General features: G+C 33.3%; 1 protein-coding gene across 1 annotated transcript in view; it reads right to left on the bottom strand.

Moving 5' to 3' along the window:
* Nucleotides 1-3,444: 3,444 nt before the first annotated feature.
* LOC105801841 (receptor-like protein kinase FERONIA) overlaps nucleotides 3,445-20,712 on the bottom strand; it is a 56,856-nt gene continuing 39,588 nt past the window's right edge. Inside the window, 1 exon segment of the mRNA XM_052633654.1 lies at nucleotides 3,445-4,980. Within this exon segment, the coding sequence (XP_052489614.1) occupies nucleotides 3,656-4,980 (1,325 nt within the window). The 3' untranslated portion in view covers nucleotides 3,445-3,655.

The following is a 20,712-nucleotide window of genomic DNA, read 5'->3' as shown; positions in this document are numbered from 1 at the left end:
ACTGTGCATATGTTATTTGGATTCTAGGTTGGTGTTATATGCAGGTATGTGCAACTTCAAATATTTTTCTATCTATTTGAAACATCATACTGTCACATCTCAAAAATTGAGTTTAATATCATAAAAATTAAAATAAGATGAAATGATTAATTAAATAATAATAACAAAATATTAAAATAATTATTGAGTCTAAAATTGGGTGGTGAAAATTTGAATTAGGTGGTCTATTATTACATGACTTAAAACGGATTTTAAAAATAAAACCGGTTTAAAAATAATTGAGAAAAATGTGTTTTAATTAAACTAAATACTGAGTTAAAAAACAAGAGAAAACTGAAAGTTTTAAAAGACAATTTTCCCTTAATTTAAAAAAAAAATTTGCTCATATTCTTCCTCTTTGAAAACCCCCCATGTCCCATTCCCTCCCATTTAGTTTCACATTCAAAAATTTTTCAATTTTAAATATGATATTTTCTCTCAAATTAGCTCATCCTTGGTGATTTTCTAGTTATCCAAACACCTCAACACCTTCCAATTTTAAAGAAACATCATTAAGTCCTCATCAAATTCATCATTATTCTTCTCATGTTCAACTTCGAATTAGATCAACAATATGTTGTTTTCTTCAATTGAGGTAATGTCTTGACTTATTATGATTAGATCAAGGCTACTATTTTCCTAATTTAGAATTTAATCGAGTGTGTTGAGAGTTTTTAAGATTTAAAACTTTTTAATTAAATTTTGGTTCAACAATGGTGAAATCTAAAATAATGAGTAAGCCTACTCTTTTTGATTGAAATCTAATCTATTTTTAACTATATAGAATGTATTTGAACTCAATTTGATAGATCGATAATGAATTTTAATAAATTTGAATTTTCTCCTTTTGTGTGTTCATATAAGCTTGATTGTTCCAGAAACTTTAAACTCGTGAGATTAGGTAGAATTAGAGGTTTAAAAGTGAAATTAGATGATATTTAGGAATATTAGAATCGAAATTAAGGTTTAGAGATAAAGCTTGAGTGGTTAAATACCTATTTCGATAAAACTAGTTAAATTTTTGGTATGAGAAAAGTTAGTTTAGAGTGGTGATTTTGCTATATTTTTTGAGTTTAAGCTTGTTAATAATGATTTTATATTGTATTTAATGTGTATGCAAAGTTTTGGATTCAATGGGAGGTTTCACAAGCAATGCGAAAGGGAAAGAATGCTTGTTTGACATTGTTGTGCAAGAGGAATTGACTAAGGTGAGTGATAAGAGTTGTGATTCTTAGGAACGATTCCTAAGGTTGAATACGAGTTTAGGTTGGTCTAGTCACCTAACCTAAGCTTCAAAAGTAAGTATTCTTTCTTGATTGATGTACTATAAAATTCGATGCTTGTTTATTGTGATATGTGAATCATGTGAAATATTAAGCATGTGTTGTGTGTAAATGACAATGAATGATAAGTGCTTGCTGGTTTTATGTGCACCTAAATAATTTAATATGAATATGGCTCTTTTGAGCAATTGTGATAGCATTTGAGAGTGCATTAAAAGAAGGGGTGAGCATTCGATCGAATCGAATCGAAAATTTTTGAGTTAATCGAGTTTTCGAATCTCATTTTATCATCCTAACTTTATTTGAAGTTTTCTCGAATCGAGTCGAGTGAGATGGAATTCGAATCGAATCGAATCGAATATATTTGTTCGAGTTAAATTTTAAAAAATAATTTTGGGTCCTTGTAACCACCGTCACCCATCGTAATAAAATTTGTCCACCTTAATCAATTTTTTTTATTAACTTTCATCACCTCATAATTTATTTATTAATTTTTTATATACTGGTTAGCTTCTTTGCTCGCTTAGTTGTTTCAATTATCTTGAGATTCTTGTCACTATGTATTTTGGAATTAAAAATATATTAAATGTAAAAATATGATTTTTAATAAAATTTATTTGAAAAATAAAATGTGAAATTGATACCAATATAAAATTTTAACACGAATATTTTATGGCATAATTAATAATTCAATTTTACTATAAATATTCAATATGACTAAACAATTCAATAATATAAATAATATAAAATGTGAAATTTAATTTAATAATATAAATAGTAGATATAAATAAAATTATTACTATTTATGTTTAGTGATTTTTTGGATAATTTTGATTTTTATTTGAGAGTAAAGAGTGAGAAGTAAAATTTTAGGGGAAAATAAAAGTTTTTGGGAATAAAAGTTTGAGGAAAGTAAATAGGAGAGTAAAATTTTGGAGGAAAATATTAAAAAAATTGGTGGGGAGGGTTTGGGGTAGATGGGAGGTGGGATGGGAAGGGAATAAAAGTTTTAGGGGAAAAGTGGGAGAGAGTAAAAATTTTGGGGGAAAATAAAAGGTTTTGAGGGTTTTTGGGAGTAAAATTTTGAGAAAAAGTAAATGGGAGAGTAAAATTTTGGTGGAAAATAAATTTTGGGTAGATTAGGGGGTTGGGAGGGGAGGGAAGTAAAAGTTTTGGGGGGGAAAGTGGGAAGGAGTAAAAGTTTTGAGGGAAAAGTAAAAAGGTTTGGGAGTTTGGGGTAAAAATGTAAAATATTATAGTTTGATATTTGAATTATTCGAGTTATTTGAATTATTCGTATTCGAAAACTCAACTCGATTCGAACTCGAAATTTGAAAAAAAATTCGAGTTGATTCGAATAACTCGATTCGTTTAACTCGAAATTCGAATTATTTTCGATTTTTTCGAGTCAAGTCGAGTTTTGCTCACCCCTAATTAAAAGTGTTGAGAAAGTGATTGAGAAAGTGGTGTTCAAGTGAAAGTTCGTATAAAATAATGAGTGAATATGTGTATAAGTAGATATGTTGGCATTGTGATTATTTGAAACCATTGGATATCATTGGTATTCCATAGGATTGAGTATTCACCATCTTTATCATGTGTTAGGGCATTATGACCCGAAGATAGCGTTGGAGGGATAAGGGAATATCGAGCATAGCTCTATTCACCGTAGATAGAGTGGTGTGTTTGGATTTGTTTAAATTTGAAAATTTGTACTTATTAGCATAGATATTGATGTACCAATTAATACATTATGAATATAGATTTGCATTATATTTGTGAAACACAAGAATGTCATGGAATTAGGTAATTTGTTTTTAGAGTGGTTACATTTGATATATATTTACTTTTATACATTCTCATATTGAGATAAAAAAGTTCTGAAATTTTATAGAAAAGTTCAATCCATTATAGTTTGATCTAATGTTTGTAGTTAACTTCAAATAATGTAAGTAGATCCAACCCTATAATAAATTGCGTTATTTAATTAAAATACTTACTATTATGTGATATTATTCGAAAATGCATGCATGGATTTCTTTTTCTTTTCAAAAGCAAAAGGCAACCAATGGCTCTTTCTCATCGTCTATGGTTAGGTGATTTGCACTTGAACAAGGTTAAAGAGACGAACAAAAGCAAATTACATTTAGTCTTCCTGCATTGAAACAAACACCAATTTACACATTGCTAATACATCGAAACAAACCCTTAATAGAGATCCCGAAGACTAAAGCATGAAACTAGTTCAACAAACCTAATTTACTAATTAGCAAAAAGAAAAGAAATTAAGGGATATAGCCTTTTGGCTGCGTGAAGTCTCCAATTTTGATTTTCTAATTTCCTATGCTTTTTATGTTGTTGGTGGTGCTGGAGAAGGTGTCCACTGATGTGCTTGAATCAATAGTAGGATGACTCAGTCCATTAGTATCTGAATCTAATAACCCTACTCTGCATACATTTGAATCCAACTCCGAATCCACTTCTGATTCATCGTCGAAGTCCACGTCGCGAGCAACTGGGAACACTATATCCGGGTATCTACATTCACTTGCGGAATCCGTCTTCGACATCTCGGCATCAGCAGCCTGTTGCAACTCTATAGCAAACCCCAACCTTTCCATCACATCATTCATTGATGGCCTACCGGTTCCCACCTCTGCTATGCAACTTTCTGCAATTTCGACAAACACCTTAAAACACTCTGGAGCTATCTTTCCAATCAAATATGGATCAATAACCTTGTACAGTGTCCCATCTGCAATGCACTGTTTTGCCCAATGTGCCAGGCTCATTTGAGCTTCGGGCAATTTCGTATTCACAGCTTTTCTTGCATATAGGACTTCAAATAACACAACACCAAATGCATATACATCTGATTTTTCGGTTAATTTATGACCCCGAGCATACTCCGGGTCCATGTAACCGCGGGTGCCCTTTATTCCAGTTATGATCACCTTGTCTTTGGGGTCTTCTTTCGACAACCCAAAATCCGAAACCTTGGCAATAAACTTATCATCTAGGAGAATGTTGCTTGTCTTGACATCACGGTGGATAACAGTATGCCTCACTTCTGTATGAAGATAGTTCAATCCAGTTGCAGCTCCCTTGCAAATCTCAAGCCTTTGCTTCCATGTGAGAGGATCATAGGCAAAGCTAGTACCGTAAAGATGATCCGAGAGAGTCCCATTACGCATAAAATCATACACCAGAATCATCTCTCGTTTCTCATTGCAGTATCCGATTAAGGACACCAAATGAACATGGCGGAGCTGAGACAACATCTCAATCTCTGTTAAGAACTCTCGAATACCTTGACTGGATTCTCGATTCAGGCGCTTGATTGCAACTATCTTTTCACCTTCATCCATGATACCTTTGTATACTTTCCCAAACCCACCTTTCCCAACAACTAAATCATCATGGAAATTGTTGGTAGCAGCTTTGATCTCATCCAGTGAAAAATGGCGGCATAGTTCATCTGGTAACAGTAAGGTCCTTGTGGATTTCCCTTCGTTTTGTTTTACCCACCAGCAAAGCCAACTTGTTCCCTTTCTTTGCCGCCGAACAACCATGCAAACCAATAAAGAAATTATGGCAATCAAACCAGCCGCACATCCAACACAAGCAATTAGCGAGCTTCTCTTCTTGGATTTTGCACCTGCAGAATTGGACGAAACCGAAGGTGGTGGTGGAGCCACCAGTAGTTCTGGGTTTGGTTCTCCCAAATTGCCATCAGAGTTGCTTAATTTGAACACTTCAATCCCATTTAAGATAACATCATGGAGCTTTGAAGGAATAGGATGTAAATCTATGGTGATGTACTCCTTTGATACTAACACGACATAATCCTTAAAAATCGGAACTCTGCCATGCCGGGTCCACATAATCACATCAGCGTTTTCTTCAGCCGTCTGACTGTTTATAAAGACCTTAAACGTCCGGTCTCCCGGAGAGTTTACCGGATCTTGTGGTTCACAGAAATGAAGCCTCACCATATACTTGAATCCCGAACCCACGGGCAATCTCCATGATAAGTTATGCTTCTCGTTGTACGCAGGACTAGGCCCCATTACCCGTGCAGTCTGATAAACAATCGCCGGTGCCGTATATCTCGGAATCATTGTGTAGTTGATTGGCACGGAGTTGTTCATAGTGAAATAGCTATTTTCTGTACTGTAAACAATGTCATCGGACCAAAGCCTGAAAAGGCCAGTATCATCGTTGGGCGAAATGGTTTGGCCCCCAACATTCAATCGATACGCCATCTCAAGTGCGGTGTCATTCTCAACAGGGAATGGAGAACTCTGACCAACGAAACGGACATACCGTGAGTCAGGCGGTGTGTAGTAAAGATTGGTAGGCATCGACACGATCTCGATTCCATTGATGATAGCGTAAGTATCGTTTGAAGCACTACGAGATGGAGTGAAAACAAGGTCCAACACCTCATTATCTTCCACGTTCAAACAGAATTCTCTGAAAAACCAATTTCTCCCCTTTGAATCTGCAACAAGGGAAGCACTGAAATTTTTTAGCAAAGTGAAAGAACCAGCTTTGACAGAGAAAAAGGCCTTGGATCTGTCGTTTCCTTCATAGGACGCCGGATGGAAGTAGAGACGAACGAATTTCTGGCCTGAAGTAACAGGGAAAGTGTACTTGAATTCGGAACGGGAAACTCGGGCCGTCATATAAGGCACGGTTTCGGAACCGTCTTGAGTATCAGCTTCGTAGGCTTGCGATTTGTTGTGGGATGATTCGAAAGGTCCAAAATTTGAGGTCTTGTCTGCTGCCCAAGATCTGCCATCATTAGCTAATAAGTCGGTTGGAGCTCCGCAATTCAGGGTGATATTATCTGTTGGAACGTATGCAGGCTGCTCTGATGCAACAAAAATGGCTGACTGAAGGATGGTTATGAGAAATATTACCGAGTACTTCTCCATGGAAACAAGTGAAAACTGACTATGAGTATGTTTGTCTATGTAAATATATGTTGATGGAATGGGAACATGTTTTATCAGTATATTTGCAAATTCATACAGCTTTTTCTTTACAGGTTACGAGTCTTTCTTTTATCTTTTCTTTTTTTAAAGTTATATAGAAAAGGTAGTCGCGAAACTGGTTTGGATTAAAGATATTTTCACAAATAAGATTGACCGAAGGTCAACCACTTAACTAATTGATTTAAAATAGGATAATGTGGTATATGGTAACTATATTTTTATAAAATGTCTAATTTGGTATCTAATTTGGTATTGAATTATTAATATGTGTTATTATGATATTGGTATTAACAATCTTAATGAATTGTTAAATTAACCAATGAAAATTTGACATGTAGACTTTTTTTTCAATTATCAAGTCCACATGAAGAATATAACGTTATGTGAAAAATCAAATAAAATTTAAATTAAATTAAAAATAAATAAGCATATGATTAATAAAAAAGAAGTGAATACTAAACTTACATGAAAGTACTCATTCTTTTTATGTATAATAAAATATTATTTAAACATAAATTAAAAATACGATTTCAAATGAAAAACTCTTTCAAGAACATGACCGTATACTTAAATGGAGAAGATGAAATTTGACTTATGTAAGTCATTTACTTTTTTTATTAATCATATGTTTAGATTTGTTTTTTAATTTAAGTTATTATTTTTAATTATTCACATAATGTTATATTATTCATTGGATTTAATGGTTTGAAAGAATCGATTTTTTGATGGTTTAGCAATTCACTAGCGATGTTAACATCGGTACCATAATAAATCACATATTGATAGTTCATGTACTACATTGAACATTTTATGAAAGTACACATATCATAATAAAATACATATTAATAGTTCAAATACCAAATTGGATATTTCCAAAGTACAAGTACTACATTGAACATTTATGAAAGTACATGTACTAAATGTGATATTATTTCGATTAAAATTATATGTACGGTACAAAAATTAAAATCAACTTAAATTTAAAAAAGTATCTGTTAGGATCGTCCCGATTAAGCAACGAACAAGTAAAAATAGTAGAAGAAATTGAGAAGATGAACACACAAATTTAACGTGGAAAAATCCCTCCAAAGAGGATAAAAAACCACGGGCAAAGATAATTTTACTATAATGGCAAAAGAATGAAGAATACAAAAGATGGAGATAAAAACTAAACCCCGAAAACCCGAAAAACAAAGAACCCACAAAACGTAAACACAAAATTCTCTGAATGTGTTATGAGTTCTAACCTAATGGGTGTATTTACCAAGGTTGTAAAAGAGCCTATTTATAGGCTAAATTCATATGTCAAATAATAATAAAATAGTCTAAACTAATCAGTGTTTGACTGAAACAAATAAACAAAGTTTAACTAAAAGATTATTTCTCAAATTTGACTGAAAATATGAGTCATACTTAACAAATCTCCACCTTGACTCATATTTCCACAATGCCATCTTTGCCAAAGCCCGCCACGAGCCTATCTTAAACTATGCAGGGAATTAACTGAGTCGAATCTGTGCTTAGAAACTGAAAGACTTGTAGCCTTCGACTTGTACACTGCCAAATCAAAACTAACCCGGGTCTAATTTTCACGAACACAGTGCCCTAACTTTTTAAAACCTGCATCCAAAAGAGAACCTCTCTTCAACGTAACGGCCATACCTTTTTCCCTCCTATGACCATGTTGCCTCTGCTCCAAACGAGTTGACTTTGACTTTGTAACAGACGAGGGACGTCCGATTTCACCGGTCACTGTAAAACCTTCCAGAATATAAAGACTGGCAGTTATTTTACCTTTTAACAAAACGAGAGCTCCACGAGATACTTTAATGTCGCTCGACTCGATGTTGATTCTACATCCTTTCAAGTCTAAAATACTCAAGGAAATGAGATTCTTTCGTAAATCAGGTACATACCTGACATCTGAGAGTGTCCTAATTGTCCCATCGTGTGTCCTAATTTTAACAGTTCCAATACCAACTACCTTACTAGATGAATCATTTCCCATGCGCACAACTCCACCTTCAACCGAACTGTATGTAGAGAACCATTTTCTATTGGGACACATGTGGAAAGAACATCTTGAATCTAGGATCCACTCAGACGTAAGCTTGGAGTTATCGCTCGTTGACACTAACAAGAAATCATCACCACCTTCATCGACCAAATTAGCACCAACTACATCTTCCTCGTTACTCTTAGCAGCTCTTTTATTTCGCAGTTTATAACAATTTGCTTTGACGTGACCTAACTTTTTACAATAGCGTCACCTTTTGTCTCGTTTCTTTGATGCTACCAAAACGGAAGCTTGCCTATCTGCTTTGCTATTCAAACCAAACTCATTGTCGAGTTTGTCTCTACTCAACAAATGACCCTTCACATCTTCGAACGAGAGTTTGTCTCTGCCATAAATCAAGGTCTCCCTAAAAGACTTGTATGAAAAGGGTAAAGAGCACAATAATAGCATAGCTTGATCTTCATCGTCAATATGAACCTCAACGTTCTTTAAATCATTTAAAAGAGTAATGAATTGACTGATGTGATCTCTAAGAAGCTCACCTTCGTTCATGCGAAACGTAAATAGACGTTGTTTCAACACTAAACGGTTAGCTAGGGACTTAGTCGCATAAAGAGTTTCTAACCTTTTCCACAAGGCGAATGAGGTCTTCTCCATCAATACCTCTTGCAATACTATATTCGTGAGGCACAACTGGATTGCAGATAAGGCCTTTTCATCAAGCTCTTCCCATTCTGTTTGATTTAGATTTTCAGGCTTTTTCCATGTAACAACCTTTTTCAAGCCGTTTTGAACTAGAATTGCCATCATCCGAACTTGCCACAGATTGAAATTTGTCTCACCATCAAACTTCTCAATTTCAAACCTTGTTGCTGCCATCTCTGAACGGGTTGATCTATGAAGATTAAACTAGCTCTGATACCACTTGTTAGGATCGTCCCGATTAAGCAACGAACAAGTAAAAATAGTAGAAGAAATTGAGAAGATGAACACACAAATTTAACGTGGAAAAATCCCTCCAAAGAGGATAAAAAACCACGGGAAAATATAATTTTATTATAATTACAAAAACTGAAGAATACAAAAGATAGAGATAAAAACTAAACCCCGAAAACCCGAAAAACAAAGAACCCACAAAATGTAAACACAAAATTCTCTGAATGTGTTATGAGTTCTAATCTAATGGGTGTATTTACTAAGGTTGTAAAAGAGCCTATTTATAGGCTAAATTCATATGTCAAATAATAATAAAATAGTCTAAACTAATCAGTGTTTGACTGAAACAAATAAATAGAGTTTAACTAAAAGATTATTTCTCAAATTTGACTGAAAATAGGAGTCATACTTAACAGTATCAAAACCTTTTTTAATTTTTATCTAAATTGCAATGAGGCCTTGGTGTGGTTGGTCAAGGTGGAGGTTATTGGTATTTGAGAAATCAAGTCCAAGTCTTATGTGAAATTATGAAGTGTGGGTATTTAGTCACATTATGTGTGTATGTCATGTATGAGTTTTGTCTAATTTTTTTAATTTTTTGCCCGTTGTGTTTTATACTATTTTGATTCTAAGAGTTATAATTCCTCAAACGATTATTTATATTTATATTATTGTTGTGAATATATTATATTTGTAATAATAAAACTTTCAAAAACTATTATGTACTTAAACGAAGCCAGCAACTTGATCTATTAAATGATGCATTTGATCATTTTAACTAGGTTTAATTTAATAACAAGCCTTCAAATTATAACATTTTAACTAGGTTTAATTTAATAACAAGCCTTCAAAATATAATTTTATTATAATTGCAAAATGTAGTTTTAGAATTTAATTCAATAAACCAAGTCAATAAAAATCTTAATAGAAGGATTTACAATGTTAGTATAAAATATATTATATAATAGTTCGAAATTAACTCAAAAAAATGTTAATTAAAGTTTAAGGACTAAATTGTAAAAGTCTCATCGTTATAAAATTTTAATTTTAAAAATACTTGAGGGCCTAATTGGCAAGTAATCAAAGGACCTAATGATTATTTAACCATTAAATTTTTATGAGAAAGTGGATGAGAACAATTATTTCCATCTATTTTTAAGCATGTTAATTAATGATTATTATCAAATGTTAGATAATTAAGTAAGCTTAATTATCTTTAATTGCGAGTAAAAAAACAAAACAAGTGGGAAAGAGAATAAGATGAACATCTTATGCTTTAGAATTGTGTCGTCCATGCCTAGAGAAGAAGAAGAAAAACCTTTCAAGATTTTTAACAAAAATTGATTTAAATTAGCTAAGGTAAGAGAGGTTTTCCTAGATGATTTTCGTAGAATTTTAATAATCTAAGCCTATTAAGTCATGCCCAAGCATTTGATTATTCAATCTGCAAGTTTAGTTGCCATTAGTTAATAGTGATGAAATTAGACTTGAAATTGATAGAAATTTAGTTGTTGAACTTAGATTTTACTAATATTGTATTAGAAAATAGTGGGATCAGCTTAGAATTAAAGGTTTAGTTAACTTTGACATTAAAGACTAAATTGAATAAATTGAAAGTTGCTAAGAAATTATGCTATAGATTAAAAGTATAAGGTCCCTAATGAAAGAATATGAAATTAGATTATTATTCTATATTAAATATTGAAAAGTATGAACATTTCATATACAAGGGCTAAAATGAATAAAATGAACAAAATGTAAAATATGTTTGATTATTTATTTTTTTGTGTTTGGGTGGAAACTAATATAATTTTCATAATTGAATTATCAAATGTAGCTAAAGAAACCATCAATTCGTCTTGAGATGAAGGAAAGACGAAATTTGTAGATGTAACATCCTTAACCCGTATCCGTCGCCGAAATAGGGTTATGGAGCATTACCGGAGTTTACATTTCAAAACAAACAAAAATTGTTAAACATTTTAATTCATATCATTAATCATAGCAAAACCAATTAATAACATGCATATCATCCCTTATACGAGCCCTCGAGGCCCTAAAAACACATTAGAAACAAGTTGGGACTAAATAAAAAACATATAAAATTTTTCAGAAAAGGATGAAAATTTTCAAAACTGTAGGGGTCACACGGCTGAGACATACGCCCATGTCTCAGGTTGTGTGGGCATTCGAAATAGGGACACACGGTCGTGTCGCAACCCGTGTCTGTGCCCAGGTAACTTTTTGACTTGGGTCACATGGCCAAGCCACACGCCCGTGTGCCAGGCCGTGTAATTGCCTGACTTGCAACCCTTTGTAAGCTACAGGGGACACACAGCTGTGTCGCCTAGCCGTTTGTCACACACAGCTGACACACAAGCTCGTGTCTCTAGTCGTGTGGATGAAAAGTAGGCTATTTCCAAGCTAGTTTTCTCACCTAAATATGCACACGACTACAACCAATTTTGCACATATAATCAAGCATCCTAAAGTGCACCAAATCATGCAACATCAAGCTATCCAAATAAGATACATATGCATACAACCAATATGCCCAAAAAGGCACCTCAATTAAAACAATTAAACTTGTATAACCATATGCATAGTTTAGCCAAAAGTTCAACCAACTTATCACTAAGTTTATGCCAAAACTTACCACTTTATTTACCTATCAATTCATACCAAAAGTACAAAATTTACCATTTAAAATTTAGCACCTTAAGCCATATATATCAACTACATTACCTATACTAAATAACCACATTCAAGCACATCACATCTCGACCATGTTGAGGTCAATTCATCATATATCACTTTGGCCATTCAAACATGCTTTAACACATTACCAATTTAACACATATCAATAAGGCACCAAATGTACCGAGGCTATATCACCCAAATTGATATATACATGACAAACTCATTAACTAACATTCAAGTATTCATCAACCATAACCACAAGCTAGTGCATTTAAACGTAGCTCTTTTGGAATTAATCACATGATAAACCATTTCATAAGAAATTACATAATTTAAACCTTACCACTCTTTCATGAACACAAGCATATTTCCATTTGAGTAAGTAATTACCATTTCAATGCGTAACTTATAAGTTAACATAATACCATTCAACCAATAGCTTGGCACATACCTAAGCATCAAACAATAACACATGTTAGCATACTTGAACATATTTCATATAAATTCAACATTGATAACCTATTATTCTTAACATTTAACACTTGAGTTTATTACTCATCTCAACTTACATAATTTCCATGTATTCATCATATCAAAGATGTTCATATATGTACATGTCATAATACATATCATTTTATTACCATTTCTTATTTGAATAATGCCCGTTGAACCATTTAGAATACTGTTAGATATCCAAGATAGCTCACACATAGTGTGCTAACTCATATAACTGTAATCCGTTAATTCCTGTACATGTATGTTAACACGAGCTATGAAAATGGGCCTACTCACACTAGCTGTGGGTCAAAACTTAGCTACAAATTGGTACTCACATGAGTTGTGGAGTATCCGTAACACCTGTCGGGCCTCAGCCATCAGTAGGACATTCAAGACCAGCACCCAAATCATGTAAACCCTAATGACATGTCATTTGTATCCTATGAATTCCTAAGGTTCAAATGGGGCTCGGTAATCGTCATACGTCGTTGAATTTACATATAACACAGTAAATTACATACTAACATATATATTTATTTAATCACAATATAATCACATATTAACGTTCAATTTAATCAAAATTATATAAAACATAGTTCATATGAACTTGGCTAAATTGCAAAAAAACCAAAGTTCAGGGGCATTTTTATATTTTTTTTATTTTCCTCGATTTCCACCCGATCTTGATATGCAACCTATATAGCTTGGCTGAAGCTTGAAGGTACAATAATGGCTTTCTCCTTTCTCAAATTAGGCAAAACATAAAAAGAAAAAGATGATATCTTTTACTTTAATTATTTATCTTTTAATTTGTTTTATTTTTAATTAATAAAACATTCATATTTTCATTATAAGACAAAGGAAACCTCCCACTCATATGTAATATGGTATATTTGCCATATTATTCCATATACTTTCATTCATTAAGCCATTTAATCACTCATATCAAATAGAGATTTATTTTTCAACTTTTACAATTTAGTCCTTTTAATTAATTAACAATCGAAACATTAAAATTTTTCAACAAAACTTTAAACCACCTTAATGACACTCTGTAAATATTTATAAAAATATTTACAGCTTATTTTATAGAAACGAGGTTTCAATACCTCATTTTCTAGAACTACTTGACCTTAGAGTCTTAACACTTGAACTTAATAAATCGCTTATAACATAAATTATCAAATCGAAAACTTTTTAAAATCACATTTGACTCGTAAATATTAAATAATAATATTTACAAACTTACTCGTCAAATTTGGTAGCCCCAAAACCACTATTTCAAACACCAAAAAATAGGCTATTACAGTAGACGAGTAACTAATATGTTTTGTACTTTCATGATTTGAATTCAATATATATGTCTTGGTACAAACTAGAATGTTTGAGGTAAGAATCCTAATTGTCTCATGATTTGGTTTGTATATGATGATATGAAATGTTATGAATTAAATTAAGATTAGTATGGTATAGATGAGTATTATATGAATCTACGATTTGTGATAATGTAAACATATTTAGTGGTGTTCAAATTTCGGTTAAAATCGAATTAACCGACCAAATCGATCTAATTTAGTTAATCGATCGTTAACTAATCTAATTCGGTCGGAGGTCGGTTAATGAGTTTTTAAAAGTTTGGTTATTGGTTAATTTAGTTTGAAATTTGGTAATTAACCGAATTAACCAAACTCAATAATTAATAATACAAATTATATGTAGCATACTTGTTTTAATTCATATAATTTAGTCAACTAAACATTATCAAAGTTTTTTTTTATACTTGTTTTAACCAAAAAAATAAAAACATATAAATTTCAGTCAACTCAGTTAACCAACCAAATTAATCGAAATATTTCGAATCGGTTAATTTATTTTGAAAAAAATTGATTTTTAACGGCTAAAGTATTAAAATATTCAGTTGAATCAGTTAATACTAGATCAGTTCGGTTAATCATTTGAACACTCCTAAATGTACTTCACCCTATTAATGGACTAGTGTCACGGACTATAGATCAAAGCCCGTGACCATTACAAACAAAACATCCTATGGAGGTCAACTAATTAAATGAGGCTTTTTGACCCCACTTAAACTAGCTCGATTCGTGGAACACAAGGAAAAGCCCATCTACTTGAAGCCTTGGTGGCCTAGTGAAACTAGTAAAACTAAAGTTACCATGGTAATTAATATAAACCCTAAGGGATAAATATGTATACTTGAAAACCCATAGGACTCTCATATTGTAGATAGACATTAATCTAAGTCATTGATGTAATTCGATCTATAACGTTGGATCTAGGTGAGCTCAACTACAAATAGAGTCTTTCCCTCTCACTTGTAATGATCCTATTGTATTTCTATAACATTCCTCTCAGCAGAGTCCTAACATTTGCAAAAACTCTGAGATAATAAGAAGGATGCGATGAGTTTGAGAAGTAAATAGTGTTAAAGTTAGTCCAAAGATAAGAACTATCTGAGTGCACTTGTGACAGCCTTTGGATAAGCAAACACTAGGTTAGCACATAGTAATTAGGAAGTAAGCCTGGTATTGGGGGTTCACCCCCAAAAACCTTGTTGGCATACATAAGCAGGTGGAGTCCGTTATGTGTGTAATAGGGGAATGAAACCTATGATGTGAAAATTTTGTCATAAATAAAGAACACCCCGATATGTCAGTCCTAATCCATTTAAGTTATAGGAAAAGGGTGGTTTGGGATTAACCGAACATGAACTAAAATAGTTAATAACTAAAAGAAAACACTTGATTAGTTTCCTTAGAATTTGTAAGATTTTGATAGGATACTAAAATGATTGATGTAACGTGTATCAGGTCCAAATATGAACTTGGGTTAAGTTAAGAGTTTAAGATATGTTAAGGAAAATATCTTCTCTCTCTTCCTCTCTTCGAAAAGAAAGAGGCTAGAATAAAGTCAAGGTGTTCCAAGTTAATCTAAGGCCCGATGGTTAGATGAGGTCAAGGTAGGTAACGTTAGTATATAAGCAAGCTTTGAAACCTATAAATAAAACGTTGTCTACCCCACTAATGCTCTTTGCATATATGTGGGCATGTAACCAATATAGAAATATGATATGAAATCCTTTTAGAAAGGGAAGAATCAATAAGAAAGGATGCCTAGTGAAGTGTTAAGGAGAATCACATAGTAGAGTCACTGCCAAGAAGGTGCGATGTGTCAAAACGTGATAAGTAAGCTACTAGATATAATAATTAAGGACGAAGGATGAGTTAAGACCTAAGGGTAGGTTATGAATATGTATGTATTCCCGTATGCGTGACTTTATAGCTATCGAGCATCTAACTGATGGATCATATGGATTGAAAAGCGTGTCAAACATCCACAGGGAAAAAATATCTAGTTGACCGGTTAAGAAATGGGAATTATTCCTTTACTTCTTCAAGAAGTATTCCCTATTTATACAAGGAATTACTGGGAGAGAAATTCCTTTCATCATTTAGGATAAGCCTGGAGTGTGAGTTTGACCTTTGAGATGCCCTTTGTAAGGTAAGAACTGTAACCTTACATGTTTTCATGCTGAAGAGTTGATCTGTTTAGCTTGACTAAGCAAGTATGGTAAAGCTTTTAGTGATTCTTGTGTTTAAAAGTGAATGAGTTAAGTAGGTAGATCTCAATGATTTTCTTACGGCTTGTCGACTAGGGGATGCTGATCTACTCGATGGAAGCCTTAATTTGACGTTTGAGGCCATTAAACGTGAGTTCAGGTGAGTTCAAGTGAGTAACTCGTGGACTCATTGTGAACTATTTATGAGTGCTTTATGAGTTTTTAAACTAACTTTTGCATATATGTTTGTATGATAATCTTTCTATTCTAAATGACTAATCTATGAAACGATAAAGTAAGCTACATGAATGTGAAATGCTGACTCTTTATCTGATGAACTTGCATGTGTTGAATGATGATATGCTTTTGTTATGAAAGGAATTATATGCTTGATAAATGTGTGAAGAAAGCATGAGCATGATGAATGTGTTCTAAAGTATGTTGAGTCTATCATGAGTAAGTCTTTGTATGAAATAGAGTTCGTGTGTGATGGTAAAAATTAAGTCTGTGTCTGTCTTTAGAGTCTTCTAAAGGGACCATTGGGATAATAAACACAAATCTCTGATATGGAAAGTCCATGGTCATGGAAATTGAAGACCATATAGTGTAATAGCTAATCTGGTGGTTATGGGATCATATGTACATTGAAGACCACATAGTGTAAAACATAGTCTGTTGGCTATGGCATCATGTGGAAATAAAGATGAAAAGGGAAATTGGGTAAGTACCAGGTGATGAGGGGAAAACTTCAAGATATTGAGTTTAGAAAAGTCCTTATCGTTGAAAACACCATTTATTGCCTTTATGACTGATTCTATTATGTGAAAGCCTTTGTGTCTGATTCTGTTATATGTGAAGCATTTGTGGCGAAATATGTTATTTGAGAGCCTTTGTGGTGGAATATGTTATATGGAAGTCATTGTGGCTGATTCTGTTATATGTGACGCATTTGTGGTGGAATATATTATATGGGAAGGCTTTGTGGGTGATTCTGTTATATGTGACGACTTTGTGGCTATCTATACTAATAAACGCCTTTATGGCTATCTATATGGGACGCATTTGTGGCTATCTATTTGAATGGATGCCTTATGACTATCTTTGTTATTAAAAGTCTTGTGGCTATCTTTGCTTATGGACGCCTCTGTGGCTATCTATGTCTAAGGGAAGACTTCTACAGTCATTTGCGGCCATCTTCAATGAAGCACACCTTCATGGCATAATATGTTGAATGATCTCCCTAGTAATTTATCAAAAGCAATGCAAAATAGGCGTATTCTGGGAGAAAGCACAACCAACCAACTTAAGCTGATAGTAGACTGACGAAGAACATTTCATATTAAGAAGTGTTCGATGCCTATCTTGTCCCTAGAATGGAAGGTGAAATAAGAAGTATGTCATGAATACAAGCCTACGCGTAAGGCAAACAATTCTAACTAAGGTAAGAACACTACAGAGCTTGAAGGAGAATTTGGTAAGTGAAGGTTTAATATGCGTAATGCTACTCCTTGTAAGTATTCGTTAAAGTAGTAAAGGGAAGTGAAATACATTAAGTTAAATAAGGAATAGTAAACCATTGCATGAAAGTTATCTCACTAAGTTCTTATGAACTTATTATGAATGTTTCTAATTTTAAGATGTAATAGAAAGAGAGCGTTGAGAGACGACATCCAGGATACGTTAAGAAGTGGCGGACTAGGCTGTTATGCATACATAGGAAGAATGAAAGATAGAAGAGAGCATGAATAGAAAATATATGAAAATTTTTAAGGCAGCGTGATATCGACTAAATGCATGAAAAGCCATTGGGCGAGGTTGTAGTTTGTGTATAAGATATTAAGTAATACTTCAAATGCATGTAATAGTAAATGCGAAGTCATAAGTACAACCATCGTAGTTCAATTCTTTAATATACATTATACATAGAGTAATTCTCATTAATATACATATGAGGTAATTAAAAATAAAAGTTAAGGAATTTTATTAGACATCGTTTAAATAGTACATAAGTGAATAGAAGAGTCTAGGCTACAACTATTAGGGCGTAACACCCAATACTCAGTCTCGGTCAATCGGGTTATGTAGAGAGTATTATAAGGTTTGGTATCAGAGAACAATTTAGTCAGCTTTTGGATGAAGAAAGGATGAATGGCTCTATATGTAATGCATGCCATGTCTCGTTCAGTCTTTTAGGTTCGAATCAGTAACATCCTACCCGACAGAGTCTTAAGATCTGAATACTGTTTGAAAGAGTAAGGCGAATAGAATAAATATAGAAGTGAATAGTGCTAGAGCTAGTCTAAAAGATAAGAACCATGTTGGTATGTCTGTGACGCCTTGATGTTGGTGGACACTAGGTCGGTGCATGACAATTAAGGGTCATGTCTAATGAGTAAGGATTCACCCCAAAAACCTTTGGATGGTGTAAATAGGATTGACAAAATCTGTTATGAGTAATGAGGAAATAAACCTTGTGCTGAGATGTTTATGTTAACAATAAGTGAACTTAGTAACGATAGCCTTGAGCCAGTTAAGTTATAAGGAAACAATGGGTAAAGCTTAACTGAAAATTAACTAAAATAGTTAAGAACCAAAGGAAAACACTTTATTAGTATTTTTGGAATTGGTAAGATTCAGATAAGACCACCAAATTATTGATGTGACATTTGTTAAGTTTTAATAAAGTCTTGGGACAAGTTAAAGGGTTTTAAAAAAACGTATTCTCTCTTTTCCTCTCATTAGTGGAGTAAGGCTAAGAGAAGATAAATGTACTCTGAAAAAGACTTAAGGCTGACCATTAGGCAAGTTAAAGGTAGGGTAACGCCGAGTGTATGGACGAGCCCTGGGTAATAAGTTTTTATCTGTCCCATTAATATTTTTAGCATAACACATAGATGCATAGTAGATATAGGAAAAAATGGCTAGCGAAGCATCTAGGAGACTCAAATAACAGAGTCACCACCAAGAAGGCGTAATGCATCAAAGCGTTAATTGTTACACCACCAGATACGCTTTGATGAAATGACTAAGGATAATGGACGAGTTAAGGCCCAAGGTTAAGTCATGTATATGTTTTCAAACTGGTGATCACATGGATTAACACGCGTTTCAAACATCCATTCTAAAAAAGGAAAATATCTAGTTAATCAGGTAAGTGGAGAGGATTGTTCTCTTCCTTCCTTAAGAAGTATTCTCTGGCTATATAAGGGTGAGTTGATGGGAAAATCCTCTCATCCTTTGGAATGAAGTTGGAGCAAGAAATAAGCTCTGAAACGCCCCTTGTAAGGTAAGATTCGTGGCTATACATGCTAAGCTGTTGGAGAGCAGTTCTATTTAACTTGGTAAAGCAAGCTTGGTAGAGCTTTGCTATGTGATTTTAGTGTTTGAAGTAGAAGGAAAGATGAGTTAGATGAGCAGACCTTGATGTGTTTTTTTGTGGTTTAACATTTAGGGGCTGGCAATCTATTTGAAGGAAGCCCAGATTTGATGTTTGAAGCTGCAAAATGTGAGGCTCCGTGAGTATTTTGTGAGGTTCCATAAGGATCTTGTGATGGTTCAGTGAGTACTTTATGAAATCATTGAATTTTTTGTCTCTGTATATATGTTTTTATGCTTGTTTCTTCAGTGCTAAATGGCCTTTTGTATGATGAAAATGTGGACTATGCATGTGTGATTAGAGGTGTTCAATCGGTTAACTAAACCGAACTAGCATTAACCGAATTAACTAAACTTTTTATACTCTTAACCATTAACCGAACCAAAATTTTTTCAAAACAAATTAACTGAATCGAACTATTTTGATTAATTCGATTGGTTAACCGAATTAATGGAAACTTTTATGTTTTTTTTTGTTAAAACAAGTATAAAAGATATCAAAAAATAAATTGGCAATGTTCGTTTAACCGAATTAACCAAATTTATATTAATTGAATTAACCAAAATTAACCAAATTGGTAATATATAATATTTGGTTTTTGAAAGTTCGGTCAATTCGTTTAATTACCCAATTTCGAATCAAATTAACTGATAATTGAACTTTCAAAACACCATTAACCGACCTTCGATCGAATTAGATCAGTTAATCGACCAATTAATCGAATTAGTTCGATTCGGTCGGTTAATTCAATTTTAATCGAAATTTGAACACCTTTATGTGTGATAAGCTATATCTGTGAAATATATGTATCTGATGAACTTACATGTGTGGTTTCATGCCGAAATGACAATATGCCTCTGTAATGAAATGAAGCATAAACATAATGTATACACAAAAAAGTATGAGCTGAATGAGAAGTCTTTGTACTGTTGAATAGTATGTGAATGCATGAGTGTGCTTGAAGCAGGACTGTCTTTGCATAAAGAGTCTGAGTTACATATCTAGAAATGTAAATGCATCTACATGTTGAAGTCTATTGCAAAGAGTTAATTAAGCATGAGTCTGCATGTCGAGTTTGCTTACGTGTGTGGGTCTGTTGGAACAATAAACACGAATTATGATATGGAAGCCCATGGCCATGGCAAGTGAATACTGTATTGTGTAAGACCTAGTATGAGACTATTGCGTTATGTGGATATATGTAAAGGACGGTTGGGTGAGTACTAGGAAATTAGGGGAAAACCTCATGATGATGAGTTTTGGCAAATACGTATCAACAGAAACAC

This window comes from Gossypium raimondii, chromosome 7 (assembly GCF_025698545.1).
Source record: "Gossypium raimondii isolate GPD5lz chromosome 7, ASM2569854v1, whole genome shotgun sequence".
Classification (NCBI taxonomy): Eukaryota; Viridiplantae; Streptophyta; class Magnoliopsida; order Malvales; family Malvaceae; genus Gossypium; species Gossypium raimondii.
The sequence above is the reverse complement of the archived record's forward strand: the minus strand, read 5'-3'. Positions and strand labels throughout refer to the sequence as shown.